Source organism: Lethenteron reissneri, chromosome 19, assembly GCF_015708825.2.
Source record: "Lethenteron reissneri isolate LAM-NWPU_2019-01 chromosome 19, ASM1570882v1, whole genome shotgun sequence".
Classification (NCBI taxonomy): Eukaryota; Metazoa; Chordata; class Hyperoartia; order Petromyzontiformes; family Petromyzontidae; genus Lethenteron; species Lethenteron reissneri.
In genome coordinates, this window is record NC_083797.1 from 4,906,840 (window position 1) to 4,924,608 (window position 17,769).

General features: G+C 45.3%; 1 protein-coding gene across 1 annotated transcript in view; it reads left to right on the forward strand.

Moving 5' to 3' along the window:
* Positions 1-17,769, forward strand: part of VPS13B (vacuolar protein sorting 13 homolog B) — a 301,109-nt gene that overhangs the window by 69,615 nt on the left and 213,725 nt on the right. Inside the window, 4 exon segments of the mRNA XM_061554219.1 lie at positions 1,518-1,687; positions 4,790-4,981; positions 7,473-7,594; positions 12,887-13,065. Coding sequence (XP_061410203.1) covers positions 1,518-1,687; positions 4,790-4,981; positions 7,473-7,594; positions 12,887-13,065 — 663 coding nt within the window.

Sequence of the window (17,769 nt, forward strand, 5' to 3'; positions counted from 1 at the left end):
ACCACGAGCCTGGACTTCGGTGCCCGTGCAAAGAAAAAAAAAATCCCGTTGTAAATTATTGTTTTTGTGTAACATTTTCAAACTGTGAAAATTCGATGTAACTTCAGTTTGACCGCTGTGTAGCAGGGCGTGTCAGGAATCGCGGCGCCCTTGGTATTCGTAAGGAAATCACTCGAACGGAATCTCAGAAGTAGTGAAATAAAAATTAATAAAAATAAAATAATAAAAATCACGACGTTTCGGAGGCAACACAAGTCTCCGTCATCAGGTGGGACCGTCACAGCCAGATTTGCTGTATTTTAATTTCATTTTTTACCTACTTGACTTTACCGAAAAAACTAAGAGTATGAATCTTTGCAGTCACGAAAGCTTCAAATCTAGAATCTCAGAAGTAGGTCTATGAGCTCTCGTTCCGCAAGCCATTATCCTAACAGGGCCATGCACTGCACCAGATATGTCTCCGTGTCATGGCATGGTGTAAGTTGCACAATTGGTGGAACATTTGGGGCAAATGAGGAAAGAAAAAACTATATAATTCTGAAAAGTTTTTTTTTTATAAGCGTATCTACTCGGTGTGAATGTCTTGCCTGGGAGAGCCGGGAGCTGAATCGAGCAGTTACACGTTCTCCCCCACGAGTGTACGGAGTTTTCCAGCTGTGGCGAGCGTTCGACGTGGGGCACCTTGATGTTGCTTATCAACTTCGGCACTTGTGCACGCACCCAAGAGCTCGACGTTCGTTGCAGAAGCTCCCCAGCATGCGGTGCGAACAGTCAGACATCACGACGAGCTGTACATCACAATCGCAAAAAACCTACGCAGTTTTTCTCAACCTTCTCACTCCATTTCTATTGCAATGCCCAGTCTTTGCGCTGCGCTTGTGAACCCGGCGACCTGAGTTCGATTCCCGCTCACGGCCAACAGCAGCGACGATTATCTGAACCGGTCCTGGACCTCCCCTAGGTCGACTCAGCCTTAAATGAGTACCTGGTACGGTGTGTAAACATCGCCAGTGGGGAGGCAAAGGCGGCCAGGCGTGGTCCTGGCCACCCACCCCCTCGTGTGCTGTGCTGGCATTCATAGGTGCTCGCTAACAGCACTTTCCCCAACAGTCTGTTCAGGCTATACGGGGGATCTTTGTCTTTGTGTGGAGGTGAGTAGCGTAGCGATTAGCACGCTGCGCTACGAACCCGGCGACCAGAATTCGTTTCCTGATCACGGCCAACACCCGTGATGATGAACTGAACCGGTTCTGTGCCTCCCCAAGCTCCACTCCGCCTCAAACGAGTACCCCGGTGTGGTGCGTAAACGTCGTCACTTTGGAGAGAAAGGCGCCCGTCGATGGTGCTGGCTGGCCACCCTCTCCTTCGTGCGCTGTACCGGATTGCATAGGTGCTCGCCAACGGCACTTGCCCGAACAGCCTTTCAAAGGCTATACGGGCGGGTGGGGGGGGGGGGATCTTTGTTGGCGTGAGGGATGCTATCGCTGCTCGTGTATTCTCGTCATCGTCGGCTGCAGAGCTGGTGGAGGAGGCCCGGGTGCCACCCAGCCCTGAGGAGGTGGCCTCCCTGGAGGAGTTCATCCCGGTCCGCACCACCTGCCTCACCGTCCTGAGCGTCAGCCTCACCGTGCCCATCGCAGAGTTCAACCTCCTCGACAGAATCTTCCCGCAGTACTTCTCGGGCCAGGTAACTGCGCGTTTACGCCCCCATTTCATGGAGGGGGGACTGCGTGTTGTCTCGGCGGGGTCTGGGACTGTTTTTTTGTTGTTGTTCTTTTTGATGCCTTGCCCAAGGTTTGGAATTGGTGTACTTACACAATTTGAACTTGCACGCTTGATCTGTTTTACGCATTTATTTTTAATGGCTTGCTTACCTTTCCTTTACTTTGCACCCCTGTAATTCTTTTTTTGTATCGTTTGTTGTAACTTTCTGACCCGTCTCCCCTAATGGACATCTGTGAAAAAGGGCTCCGTAGCTCATTCGGATTTATCCAGGATAAAAGCAGATGCTGATTCTGAGTCCCCCTTCACATGCGAGTGCTCGGACATGAATTCCCCTCCCTCCCCCCCCCCCCCGAGTCGTTTTTTCTTCTCTTTCTCTCGCGAGTGGCCTCCAGGGTCACTTCACGGCGAGGTCACACGGCAATTTCTTAACCCGAGGTAAAGTGCGTCAATCTAAATTCGCTCTGTTGCCCACCAGCTGCTTTTATCTTTTTGCAAACGAAACACAACGGGTGTATTTTAAAACAAAAGGGGGTGGTGGTGGGAGGCCTTCGCGAAATGAAACAAATAAATAGTGAACTGCCAACAATTTTGACCATCCGCAGAGTGACATAAAAAGAGGTACCGATGTCAACGAAAGGCGCATAAAACCCAGCGTTGCCTCGGAAAATAAAAAAAGAAATACAAAAAAATCTGCAGAGTGGAAGCAGTCCTTATCCTGGCAGGCTGTTGTGCCAAAGTGTGCAGCTGCAAAAGAGCCAAAGTGTTAGTCACAGGAGGCAATTGTGGTGTACATACTCAGCATGCGAAAACATACAGAATAATCAGGGGCGGAGGTGGGGGGGGGTGCCCGGCTCGTGTGCGGGATTGCATGCAGCCGAGTTGTACTGTACTCCACCAATGGACAGCCAGGGCTGTGCGATGAACACGGCTCTCCTGCGGAGGTTTTGGAACCGTCCGAAACCACATGTGCTTTGATGTGAAGTTGCAAGCGCAGTGTACGTGCCAGCTCCCAGAAACACCTCCCCGAAGGGCACGCATGCGTTTGTTTGAGTTTCGATGCCTTCGGTTGCTAAGAATTTCTCGAGTTGTTGGTGCCATGCTTAGGTTCCCAAAAAAATAAACCATCCCAGTTTCCCAGCTTTTTTTTTTTGCTTGGGGCTGACGATTGCCTGATTTATAATCACGGTCCCTGTTAAGTCTCGGCGTGTAAAAATAAAAGGCATCTAAAAACGACCTCTTGTCTTGCCGGACAAACATGCAAATGTTGTTACAGTGACCGCAAATGCCGTTTTATTTATGCCCTGTGGTTTTCACATCTGCAAATCCCTTTTTAAAGCAACACGACTTTTTATTGCCGCAGTCTTAAATGTGTATACCCATATTGCTGTTACAGAAAACGAAATGACAATCTTACGTAAAAATTTTCAAAAGCCTTCGCAATTCAACAAGAACTATTATTTCATAATTGTGCTTGGCAAATCTGCCTGCTGCGTTCAATCAGTTCTGACCTGTCACTTTGAGGTGAATGGAGTGTGGGCGTGTCTGCATCACTCTAGCGTTAAGAAACCACCAAAAATGATGAGAACGCTTGAAGAAACAAAAATAATCTCGCTTAATATGCTATCTCGAATGTCTCTCAGCGTGCGTGATGTTGTCGTTTTCATACGAATGACCAAAAGCAATGGCGCATCGATAAAATAGTTGCTGACGGCCGCATATTTATTTCATTACGAGCATTTCCTTTGGAGATTACGTGGGTCGGTTCGGCAGGTAAAATGTAGCAGGTTTTGATGGCTGTTTATTTTCATTTGTCGGGAAACGTTGATGCAAAGTGGCAACATTAGCTCAAGGTATTTGGCTTGGTTTTGAAAATGCATCTGCGTGCACTGTACTATTACAAAAAATGAATCTCTCACAACGCATAGACACACATATACACAGAGAGAAAAAAGACAAAGACCCCCCGTGTAGCCTTAACAGACTTTCGAGGCAAGTGCTGTTAGCAAGCACCAATGAAGGCCGGCAGGGCACACGAGGGGATGGGTGGCCAGCACCACGCCTGGCCGCCTTTGTCTCCCAAGTAGCGAAGTTTACACACCGCACCAGGTAATCATTTGAGACTGAGTCGACCTAGGGGAGGACCAGGACTGGTTGAGACAATCGTCACTGGCGTTGGCTGTGGGCGGGAATCAAATTCTGGTAGCTGGGTTCGTAGCACAGCGCACTAGCCGCTACACAACTGCTCCGCACAAAGACATACACACACAGGCACACACACACGCAACATACAAAGTCAAATTAATTTGAGAACATGTAGCCATACAATGTTGGAACGTTAATGAAATAGTAATACGGAAAATTAATTTGATTTTCCCTCCTTTACTTTTTAATTATGCTTAAACATATCCTCACTGTTGGTTAGGCCTATAAAGGGCCTCCAGAAAAATGGTTAAATATTTCCTAAATCTTTACTCAGAAAGTTGACGTGTCTTCCCACTCCTATGGCATCAGCAAGCATATACTCATCGGAAAACACCCTTCATTTTGACTGGCGTGGTAAAATATACGTATAAAAAACTCAAATCTGCTCATAGATGATAAAATTACTCCTTGCATGAGTGCTTTTTTTCTTGAAGGATTATAATATTCATATCATTTGGTCTTGTCAAAAATGATGTATCCCTATTCGGAGTGTTAAAATCATTTGGCTGTCCGTCACAGGCTCCTTAACCACCTTGCCATACAAACAGAGAAAATCACCATGGGCCCTCTCGCTATGCCAGTGCTAATGAGCTGCACACCAGCAGGCAACGGTCCGTAAGTGAGCCTGCCGTATGGGGCAATTGGTGAGCCCCTCAATCATCCGATCACATGAGGCTTCCATGTGGGGTCCAGACACAATGCAAGGCGAGCTGCAAGGCAAGGTGGATTCGTAATTGAACAAAAACAGATCCGTTTAACAACCGCCCTGGCCGTGAATCAGTCAGAAATGAGCCTGGCTGTGCGGCGTGCAGGTTTTTTATTTATTTCTCTCTCCTCCCCCGACCGGGCCCGACGAACCCAGGTGGGCGCGGGTGCCCCCGGGGCCAGGCCTCCGGCGTCGCGCGCCCTGCCGGCATTCGCGTTGCACGTGGACCGCGTCAACCTGGAGCACTGCACCCCCATGTACCCGCGCCGGCTCGCCAGGACGCTCAGCAGCCTGTCGCAGCCCTCGCGAAGCCTCCTGCACCACTGCTACGTGCACTGCTACCTCAAGGTACCGCCGGTGTGGCCGGTGCCGGGGCCACGGTAGACACGGACGCGAAGTTGAATTGAAGGTCAAGGCAAAGCGGAATCACCGGATGTTGATGTGGCACTCGTTGGTGGTGAGATGTGAACTGCCTCGCCTGGTATACAGGAGGTCGTGGGTTCGATCTTGACCCTGATGCCTGTATGTTTTGAGTTTGCGTGTTCTCCCCGTGGTCATGTGGATTTTTCTCTGGGTCCCCCGGTTTTTCCCTCCACATTTGGAAAACACGCGTTCAGAGTATTTGGCTTCTACACATGTCCGCATGGTAAGCTACTTTGTTGAGTTATCATTTTTGACCTGATCGCTTCTGAAAAAGAGCTGTATAGCTCAGTGGGCCTGGCCTGGTAAAATAAATTTAAAAAATTGGTCAAATTAAAATTCTTTGTTGGTGGCCCAGAATTAGCGGAAGAGATTCCACGTTCTCGTGGTACTGCTGCCTCGGAGCTTTTTCAGCACGTGGATCAAAACGTTGGACAATGTGCAGAATAACAAGCGTCACAACCCAAGGCGCTGGCAAATGTGTTCGTAGTATATCCACCATTTAACGTCATATAAAGTGGTAGCAAATGTATTAGTCCTATTCAGATTAACGGCTGAGTTGATTCTAAACTGGGATGTTTTAATTGCAACCGTTTGTGAGCTAAGCACCCAAGCAACTTAACGATTCGGCCATTTATTGATGCAGTGATGTGTATATTTAAATTCGAGACCGTTTTTTTTCTCTGTAAGTGTAAATGTAGCACCTCTAGTGGTTGCAGAGGTAACCTGAATGTACAGAAATAATTATATCATAAAAGCAAATGATTGCGTAAGCGATTGAATGCACGCATCACGAGTGTAACAATCAATCTTAATAAATGAATCTGTGCATTGTCAAACTCCAAAAAAATGTTCTTTAGGCATAGGAGAGAGTACTCATACGATGATGACTTGTTGACTTCCTATGAAGTGGAAGTAATTTCGCGTGCCCCAGAAGGATAGCGATTATTTTGTCTTGTCGGTTGAAACTTTCCGATTGTAAGTTGAATGTTGTGGCCGGTATTTTGTTTACCGTTAAGCTGTATTGAAGGATCGGTTAATTCTTGATTTGAAGCTTTCGTGCCTGCAGGAATCCATACTCTTTGGTTCTTTCGGTAAAGTCACGTAGGTAGAAAAATTAAATAAAACAAAAAATAAAATATCACGACGTTTCGATCGCAACACTGGATTATATAAAAAATATAATCCACTACTGGATTATGTTTTTTTCGCCTGAGGACGACCTGACTTTACCGAAAGAACCAAAGAGATCGGTTAATTCATCGATATATGTATGTTTAAGCTTACGATGTGTACATTGAATCGCGGTACGTTTAAAACAAACATTGTGCTTTGATTTGAAGATGTTGACCCCCTACATACACTCGGGACCACCGCATTCACCACACTGTTAGGAAATAATTGATTCTTAAATGGAATCGTGATCCTCAAAAGCAACCTTTCATTGGAACATGAGGAGGCAAATGGTTGCATCCCGAGCATTTACGGCAACGTGATTTTCGCGTGACCGAATCACACAGAATGCAGCCAACCCCATAGGATCTTTGACACGGTACAGGGTTGAGCCTGGATAGAGCTTGGATGGGCGAGCACTGACATTGTCGACAGAAGGGGGTGCAGCAAAAATCAGTTGTACTGTACTATGTTTCACGATCTGTGCTCACAGCCTCCACCAACCGGTGCTAACCGGCATGGTGAATTATAGTCATATAACCCCACAAGCTACAAGGCAGAGCGGGGATGCCACTTAATTTAACTGTGAATTGGCAAATAGAGCAATAGCTGTACAAAGACTGTAATTGAAAGGCATGCTTAGTTTTAAGACAAAATATACGTAACACTTTCTCCACAAAGTGTATTGTCAACAACAAACTCAACCGCCATTCGCCACTTAGTGGCGGTGACGTCACCACGGCGCGTGTGCCAGGCTATGTGCTATATTGTCATCGAACACAAAGACAAAGATCCCCCGTATAGCCTTAACAGATAGTTAGGGCAAGTGTTGCTAGCGAGCACCTATGAAAGTTTGCATGGCCAACACCATGCCCTGCCGTCTTTGTCTCCTGAGTGGTGATGTTTACACACTGCACCAAGTACTCATTTGAGGCTGAGTCGACCTAGGGTTGGTGGGAATCGAACTCGGGTCGCCCGGCTCGTAGTGCAGCTTGCTAACCGCTCCCCTATATTATCATCGAACACACACACATGGTGCGTACGAGACACACGCGTGCACCTGTACACCCCCCCCCCCCCCCCCCGCAAGCCACGCACAGCTCTGCCAAGCGATATCCCATGAGCAGGCGTAGCGAGAGTGCAGCCATGACTCACGCGAGGTGCGAGGAATTTGATCGTTACCGGGACGCTCCGTTGGCTTGCAGCGTTCGCACGTTGAGTTCTGCTTGGCGGTCTCATCCCTCAGGTGTTCGGACTGAGAGCCGATCTCGTTTGCCTGAACGCGTCCTTGGCTCACCCGCCCGTGCCCATCATCCCAGCCTTCAGTCCAGCGCTGTACATCAAGCTGCTGCAGCTGCCCATGTACTGGTAGGCGATTCACCTGCTCCATTCTTGCGGCGTTATGCCATTCATTCCTACACGCAGCCATATACATGGTGCTCCAAAAGTCAGGACACATTGGGTTATTATATTTATTTCAACACATCACATCGGGTTATTTAATACATTTTAAGAAGTATTTAACTGACTTGTATTATGATTAAGGTGTGCACGCATTCCCTTTTGAAATTCATTTCGAAATTTTTAAAAAGATATATAAACATTCATCAATTATATTTTGTCTAAATTCATTGAGGGTTCTTGGTCGAGTTTTATAAGTGACGGATTTAAGATGACCTCACATGAAGAAGAAGAATAGTTATTAATGATGAAAATAGATAAAATATTAACTTACATAATAAAACATTAAAATGTTTTAATGCACGTGTTAAAATAAATAAAATATCCCTATATGTTCTCACTTTTGGGCCACCCTGTATATATATATATTTTAAATCTACTTTTTCTTGTAATAAAATCATGCTTTTTTGCCAATCATTAGGAAAAACATGCACGAAAACAACTTAATTTCTAATGCCGTTTCTAAATGATGAGAAACTCATCAGATGGAAAAATACACGCAGACCAGGCTCACGAATACGAGCGATGTTACTGCAAGCGAGAAGTCATTTTTATCGACATTGAAAGGCGCGATTGTGGCCATAGCATCTGTCCTCCCCATCGTGCCTTGCATGTCACACGATCATAGCACCATCCTCTCCGTGTAAGGTACACCGGCCTTGTTTTGGACAGCCACATCAAAAAGAGTCAGTTGTGGCCAGTAACAGCAAGCCAATGAGATAACAGCAGAGGTGGGACAAAGTCATTGTTATGCAAGTCCAAGTCGAGTCTGAAGTCATCAAATTCATGACTCGAGTCTGACTCGAGTCCAAGTCACATGACTCGAGTCCACACCTCAGAGGTGGGACAAAGTCATTGTTATGCAAGTCCAAGTCGAGTCTGAAGTCATCATATTCATGACTCGAGTCTGACTCGAGTCCAAGTCACATGACTCGAGTCCACACCTCTGGATAACAGTGTACGAGTTTCCGCTTGCCTCACTGTGATATAGACGGCCATGAGTGAGTGAGTGAGCGACTGGCGGAGTGACTGATGTAAAGTTAACGTATGCATGTGTAGTGACATGGAATGGGTCACTACGTAGCATAGCGCTGGTTGCTGGCAGAGAAGGGGATCTACAGTTGCAGCAGCCCTTTCTGTCAGCAGGTCACGTGATAAACCAGAAAGATGGATGGAGGGGAAAGGTTACAGAGGGGGCACGTGGGGGAAGCCCAGGAACCCGCTAGTAGGTTCTAGAAAGGGGGGCGTGGCTGGGGCGGAGCGAGGCCACGCTGGGAGGATAAAAGGGGACCCCGAGCGGGAGCTCGGGGCTGTCGCCTGGAGCGGGATCCCCTCGTCGTACTGCTGGAGGCTCAGTCTGCGTCTTCTCGGCGTCGTCAGTCAGGCAGTCTGCCAGCTGTCCTGACTGGGAGCTGTAGTTGCTTTGTGTGGACTGTGAAGGCTGTTCATAAATAGAGTGCCTCCTTCTCCTAGTGTCTCTGAGTCAGTCACTACACATGTATGCATGTATGTTGAACTTCTTTCGCACCATACATAGCCAACCGTGCTTCTCGGAGGTGCGGGACGACGTTGCCGAAGCACTATAAAGTGAAACTTGGCACAAATATAACCCATATATTGATAGGAATATTTTTAAAACAAATAATATTTGTATTTTTTACATTTTATTTTGGATCCCGTACATTTTGTCGGGAGCACATTTAACGTCTTTGAGCATAGGCCTATGAAAGTTTGTTTCTGGACGTTTTTAAGAGTGCTGCATGGAAATTAAACTAAATAATTGGCAATACCGCGTTGGCTGTGTTGAATTCAAATATGACATTTTTTTCAAATCAAATTTTTTATGTACATGTTTTTAAGCGCCTGACACTAAAGTTGGTAGAAAGTGGCCTTTACTTACCTCAAGCTCGTGAACATATATAACACATATAACACATAATGTACATTGTTTTATAAAGGAAGAATAACACTTTTCCATATTTATCCAGCGCTGAAAATGTAACCATAGAGAAGGCCTGCATTGAAACCTATTTCGTCCTGCAGCAATTTTTTATTGCCGTTAAAAAAAAAACACCGTTGCTTTAGGTTAAATCGTTTTGAAAGTGGCCCATATGAATCTCTGGTGTTCTGAGAAGTGCCGAGGTACAGTTGTTAAAAAAGGTTTTTATACTGACGACGTTGAAATGTACAACTGATGTTTGGCATTACGGCTTTGCACGCGTTTTTTAGTTTTGAAAAGCGCTTGACATTGTGCGTACGGATCCGTACGGTCGTTGCCGTCAAAATATTCACTGCGGCTCCATATGTGACTCCAGCTGCAGCTTTGCAGGGAAGGTCGAAATGGAGGAGGTAGGCGGTTCGGTTGGATGGACAAAACGAATGACTCCACTCGATGTGCACGTCAGTGTTTCAGGAACTTTTTGTGCTTTCTTATAAACGTGGAGAGGATTCCGTCAGATGTGTATGGATAGTGTTGTGGATGGGCAATTTGCCGATGTAATCTGTTTTCCGTTATGGAAGAGAGCGCGCTTGTGTATTTATATGACCATTAATCACGGTTAATATAATAGGACCAGAGAGAGTAAGAAGTTGGTAATAAAATACGCAACTAAGGTTCGTAGGAAGTCTGCTCGTGTATTAGAAAGTCGTACACCGGATATCAGTTGCATCTTTCAAGGTAGTCCGTTATTTTATCATTTTTCTTGTACAGCAAACATTCGAATTGGACTTGACCCATTATCCACTGAAAACCATTCATCACTTTTAAGTTTTAATTCCAGCTGAGAAAACATGTATTACTCGGCAAGTGACTCCTTTTAATTTAAGCCTATAACACGGAGCTCATCCCTTGGCCCGTGGGCTGCCAAGTTTGCCCAAGTGGCCAAATTATATTGCAGTGAGTTTCAGCAAATTGTAAAGCACCGTTTTGTCGATTGTTTTCCTTTCCATAAATTACGTGCGTTTTATTAGCTGTAATTTCGAATAAAAAAAACCGGTTGGGAGTCGCAGATGCTGCGTTAGCGGTGTCTCTTTCCTACCCTGCAGTAACCAAGCTTTGGCACGTTTTACATGGCATCAGCTTGTTGTTCGCTGCGGTGGGAATCGGGTTTGATATTTGGATTGGCTGCGGTTTGTTTGTGCATTGCGATTGAGCAGAAAGAGGGCCACAGGCAGCGGATGACCATGTGGGATGGAAACTTGGTCCCTGGCTTTAATGGGTGAGGTCATGCTTCGCATGGACAGCACAAGGCAGGAGGACCTCCCAGCTTAGGTGGCTGGGTGGCTCTGAGGACTTGTGCTTCCGTGAAGTTCATTGAGCCAGCACCTCTGAGAAACCTGGGTTCTAGTCCAGGCAAGCATCTGTGATTAAACCAGGTTCCTGAGTGTAGTGAGTTAACATTCTGGAACATGCCACAGATGCCAGCAACCCACAAAAAATCACGATATTTGGTTTGGGTTTATCTCTTAATTGGAGTTGATTACGGCTCTGAGAATATTAAAAAATATATTAGTTTGATTGCCTATGACAAACACTCTTTCGGGCATATAAATTGCATGCTCCAAGTGTTGATGTAGAGGCCATTCTGAGATACATGGTCACGCATTATTTATCTGAAGCTTGTGGCCAAAGTGGAATATATTTTAAGAAAACATCAACAATGCCTGCAGCCTTCTTATGAGTAAATTTAACAGAAGCTCACATGGGAAGACAGTCGCGTTTGGTGCCTTAACAACCCAAACCTACATTTCGATTTAAAGCTTTCGTGACAGCAGGGATTCATCTTCTTGGTTCTTTCGGTAAAGTCACGTAGAAGGGAAGTAATAAAATAATAAAAATAAAACATAATAAAATAATTCTCACGACGTTTTGGCCACAACGCAAGCAGCCGTCCTCAGGTGAAGAACATGTCTGTCGATAAGACAGAGTCTAAATGACACGTCTTAGGCTTGGAGTGTCTATTTAAGCTGTGAGGGAGGGGGAAGAGAGCCTTGACAAAATAATTTGCATTTGAAGAGGAATTTAGCATATTTATGGGAAATGCAGGAATGCGAATAGTGCTAATTGTGAAATGCGTGGGAGGTGGGCGGGGGGTTTTCAAAGTCATATTATGCCCGTGCATTATGCAGGATTAACAGCATCAAAGGGAGAGGGGGCAGGGGGCAGGGGCAGCACCAACAACCCAAACTACATCGAGGCAAACTTCAAGTTGTTTTGTTTGACCAGGTGGAAATGTGAAAAGAGTGACCAGGACAGTCTCATTTGCGAAAGTGACACAGTTAGAACATTCCTAGACATGCGCCTGCTGCATCGAGCATCGCGTAGTCCACAACATTCTTAAACATAAGATGATAATTACACACTTGCACACTTTGCCCGCTTAAATTTAAACATTTAATAAAAGAAAAACCCATTCACCTTTGCCAGGAGATTGATGATGATGATGTATGACTAGGACATCTTGAATGATCTGAAATTATATTTGGTGCAAGAGGTCAGCTTTTTTAAGGACAATATCATCATTACAGGTGTTATGTGACAGAAAATGTACTCTGCCTTGTTGAAAATATACTGCGGTAATGTTGACGGCACTTGATGCATCGTGGGTACTTACCATTGTTGACGATATCTGGTGAGAGGACGCAGAATTAACGATGTTTAAAAGTTCATGGCAAGTCTTTAAGTCATTTTCATCCGCTGCATATTTCAAGCAGATGCGTGTAGCCTGTGGACATGCATCGTCAGAAACCACATTTCATATATATTTAAAAATCCCTTTATTGTAAATCTATTTCATATGGCGAAGTGTAATGGATTGACGATGCGCTATTAGAGATTGTTTCACGAGCTTGATAATATTTCTCAAGCTGAAAGTGCAAACAAAGCAAAGAGTAATTTTCATATATATTCCGTCCGTATCAAGCATTGGCTGCGGGCAAGCTGAGAACAATGTTTATTCAACCACGTTCATTATTCATGCAACAAAGTTAAGCCGCTCTATTTTTACAGCTACATTTCTAGCGATGTTTTCGCAATAATCAGTAGGAAAAAACCCAAATTGCAGGGATTTTTAATGAATCTTTTTAAGGGGGAAAAATACACGCACGTTACAACCTTTCTACAGACGGAGCTCTTCATTAAAGGCCGGCTATTTAGCTCCGCAAAGAATCAGCGAGTGTGTTTTTTTTTTTCTTTGGCAGGACCAAGAGGGCCATGCTGCCCGTGACAGAGGGCATCTTTGAGCTGCCCAGCCTGTCGCTGAGGGCCACGCGAGCCCAGACGCGTCTCCTCGAGGCCATCGCACACAGCTGGAGCCCGGGAGGGGCAGCCCGAGGAGCGGCGGAAGAGACGCTCCTTCACGATGTGTTCGCTCACGCACGTACGTACACGCTGCATACTTTTTTTTGTCACGACATTTAGCAATCGTCAAGGCATTCACTCCGTCCGTCTGCGTAATGTATGTGTGTATGTTGAGCTTATATCGCACCGTACTCTTTGGTTCTTTCGGTAAAGTCACGTAGGTGATTTTTTAAAAATGAAATAACTAAATTTTTATTTCATTTTTATTTTAAATTTCGTTTTTATTTAAAAAAATTTCATGATTTTTTATTTCCACCTATGTGACTTTACCGAAAGAATCAACGAGTATGGATCCTTGCAGTCATGAAAACTTCAAATCGAGAATTCTATCGCACCGTGCGTAGCCAACCGTGCTTATCGGAGGTGCGGGGGATGCAAAACTAACTAAACAAAAAAGCAACTCTAAAGAATATTTTTTTTTATATAGATGATTTAAAAGTGCATTGCTCCAGTGGCTTTTTTACATCAGAAGGAAGAGTGTTCCAGACAGTCACAGAAGCACATCTGAAAAAGCGCGATGCGGTGGACCGTCTTTGTGGGGAGGCAGGACAACTCTTCTAATGATGATCCAATGTGAATGCAATGTTATTGTTAAGTGACTTGTGCGATAGAAAGCCAGTCACACTGATCTGTGCTGAAATGAAGTGCATTCCTCCCCTGATGATGTCATTACCCCACGTGTGAAGTCATGTTGCGACGTCGTGCCGTTGTGCGGCTTTGAAACTTGATGCCATCATTGATTATGCCAAATACTTCCAAGGACAAATGTATGTTGGAGACCATTACAGAAGCCATGAAACAAACGTGTCTGTTTATCATTCATTCTTGATCTCAGGGCGTTTACATCGCGTGATAATCTTAACACATTCCTGCGGAGGGAGCTGGTAGGAACGTTGGGTTGCTCGGTCAATGGCCAGGGTCAACGGCGGCGTGGTGTATTCTGCGAATATTCCCGACTGTGAGGGCGGGCACAAGCTGGCGTGAGTTGGTTAAACGTTGAGTTTTTATAAGGGCACCACGGGGTGACCAGCCCCCCCCACCCAGCCCCACCCCTCCCACCTCCCACCCAGCCCCACCCTCCCCTCCCCACCCAGCCCCTCCCCACCCAGCCCCTCCCCACCCTCCCCTCCCCACCCAGCCCCTCCCTGCACGACGGACGGACGGACACAATAATCCCCTGTGGGCTGGTGTAACCAGGAGGTTCCCACCTGTATTATTTCCCCTTGATGTCCCTTGTATGCAATGGGTTCATGTGGCCACTGCTGCCACGAGAAGCCAACGTGTGTTCACTGCAATATAGAAAAACACAGATTCTTAAGTCGACCCGTTACTCCAATTTGTGGTAATTCATTCAATCGCAGGGGAAGGGAATAGTTACTGGCTGCATGCAGTTAAATCGCTACACTTACTAGGCCTGTAACATTCACCCCCTCGGCAATTTTGATGATTTGTCACGATTCAGGGTCACACTTCAACTTAAGGAACGATACTTTTTTAATTTAATTTGTTCCATCTCATTTGTACCTTTTTTCTCACTTATTATAGTCCCTTTTTTAACTTGGTTTGCTCCGGTTCGCCTCAACAAAAATTTGCATAGAAGCATTGAAGTCATTTGCATAATTTTCTTATAACAAATTCTCACACGCTTCACGAGTTTATTTCATTGACTTTGATCGCTGCACCATAACACGACCATTGTTGCACCTTGATGGTGTATTGGCAAAGTTCAAGGCGGGGCTTCTTCATGACCACACCGTGGTAATGTCAGCGAGAAACCCTCTTTCGAGTCGCGCCCAGAACGGTCGGCAGTGCAGCAAGTATGTCGTTGCACTGCGTGAGTTGTGGGGTTTTTAAACCCTCTGTATGTGCGGCTTTTCTCGGTGCGCTTCTGTTCTCTCGCGTGCACGGTGAGTCAACATTAAACAACCTTCCAAAGCAGGAACGCTCCGAAAACGAATCTCAAGGTGCGGCGATGTTTGTGGTGTTCACTTTGTTTTTTTCGGTAAAGTCACGTAGGTAAAAAATTAAATAAACTTAAGCGGTGTGCTAAGCGGTGTGCTTTCGCTAAGTTGTCCCCCACCTGAAGAAGGACGCTTGTGTTGCGCCCGAAACGTCGTGATTTAATTTATTTTAATTTTTTACCTATGTGACTTTACCGAAAAAACCTGAATCCTTGCAGTCACGAAAACTTCTAATCGAGAAATGATGTTGTGGTGTTCACGCATCACGAGTGATCGCACGGAGATACACGCCGAGTAAGTGAATTCAATCGTTTGCTGTTCACGGATTTATTTTACGTATATTTAACGTGATTTAATTATGGGTACAACAACATCAACAGCCTCCGTTCACGGCGAAGTGACGGTGATGTCACCACAGCGCTTGTGCCAGGCTGGAATGCACTTTGAGGTACGCATACGTTTTGAGCGGGGAGCGGTGGTGCAGTGCTTAGCGCACTGCTCCATGAACCTGGTGACCTGAGTTTAATACCCGGCCGTGGCTGGCATCAGTGGTGAGTCAAATCTGAACCTGTCCTTGGAAACCCCTCTCACGTTCACCTACTCGTACTGACCAGCGTGGAAACCCTCCGAGGAGACCATCTAGCACTGGATTGGCAAAGGGCTATAAATATGTTTGTAAAAACAGTGCACAAATTATTCGTCGTCATATTAAACAGAGCAGCCAGTCAGAACAGAGATAATTAAAGACCATGCCATTTTCACTGCGCATATCTGAATCGTTCGAACAAGCACGTTCATATTTCTCAGTTGCATTGGCGTATGTTGCTTTAACTTCCAAGTGTGTGTGAGTGTGTATATCCTAGCTGTGTGTCTAACATTACACTAGCCAGGTGGTGCTCTGTGTAGTTAATTGAAATGCGTGTTGGCAGCGGCTGGTAAAGTTAATGAAGGAAAGACGTGGAGGACTGAACAGAACATGGAACTGAACTGTAACCGCATGCCAATTCACAGTAGACAATTGAATGCGAACGATAAACTTGAGTTGCAATGTTATACTCGGTTATGTTATTGTTTGACATTTAATGGACAGACAATTATGTTCTCATAGTTGGGAGAGAGAAAAAAATGTTACGTGTGCCTCTTCATATTTTACGTTACTCATACCTGCTGAAGTTTCACTTTCTTTTTCGATTATGAGTACCGGGCCGGGCCAATTTTTCACGAGAAAATTACATTAAAAAAACGATCAAATTAGCGTTACCTTACACTCAGGACATTAAAATTGGTAGAATGTAATTTCCTCCTCTAATGAATATTTTACATCTTCTGTTGAAAACAAATTTGATTTATATTTGAACGTCTGTTCATTTCTCTCGTTTTTGTAATTGTATAACGTAACTACAGATTATATATCTGGAAAAGATTCAAATAGCACACACACACTGTAAATGTAACGAAGAACATTTTTTTTGATGAAAAGATTTTCAGGACTTTGCAATAACAATGATTAATGGTTCATTCACTGTCCCACATGTTTACATTTTACACTCTGTGAGGCCCGCAGTTAATAGTGTTAAACCTCAACCCTAAGATGGATGCTGCAATTTTGGAGAAAAATGCAAGTTCTGTTTTATGCAGCAGGTTAAAACAGTATGGGCACTTTCAAGGAATTTAATACTTTTCTTTGCAACATAAAATTGCAATAAAGTAATTTGAAGCACAGACTCTGTACGGGGGTCTTTATACACTTCAAAAGCTGCACCTGTGTTGAAACCTCTGGAAAACCCATGTGCCTGTGGGTTTTTTTTTCTTTTTTAAACCGGGTAAAACTTTAACGTTACACGGCATGATTTAGTAACTCCGCAGAAATCGTGACGTCGCCCTTGAGAGGATAATTTTGATCATAACCGCAGTTTACACATGGTCGCAGTGGAATCTCTTACCCTTTATTAAATGCCCATAAATGTTATGCTCTCTTAATCCGTCAACCTTAATTTGTCCCCGGTAACTGGAAACGGCGTGGAAGCGCTCGCGCTCGCGCGCGCGCGTGCCCACGGAATATTTCTGCCAATGTTTTGTGGATGTTGAGGGTGGTGGAGAAAAAAAAAATCATCATTCCTCTTCGACGCGTGGTGTAGTTTGCGGGTGTCGTTGGGGATAGTGTCGTGCAGGTGTTGGGGCTGGTTTGCGGACTGTCATCCGCCAGCCACACTATTCCAGCCCGTGCAGTCGTCACGAAAAAAAATTAAAAAACCTCTTTAAAGGTGATCGGGAGCCCTGCAGGACTTTTACAGCCGTGGGCAAGTGTCCGTAAAATGTCACACGGGTGGCCGCGTGTGCGCTGCCAGAGCCAGACATGTGAAAATCATTTCGGGGCTCTTTGGGAAACAAGGCGGTATTGACACATTTACCAGCGGAACTGAAAATTGTGCGTTTATTACGACGGCGGATTTATGCCCCTTGGCTCGCCTACAAAGGAGTGCTCGCCTGCCCTCCGTGGCGTTTGCCTCGCTCAGGTGCGCAGGCCTTTTGCGAGAATGCCGTAAATATTGGGCCTCTGCTGAGACGATAAAGGGTGGAAACCCTCAAACTTTACAGCAGATGTGTTACATTTTAGAAACGATTACGGCTATTGGAGCTGTTTACTCTTATTTTCACGAAAGCAACGTTTCTAATTTTGTCTGGGCAAATGCTTGTGGCCGTGTTCCTTCATAGATGGGCATATGCTCTCCCCGCAGCACGCGACAGTGCCCGATACATGA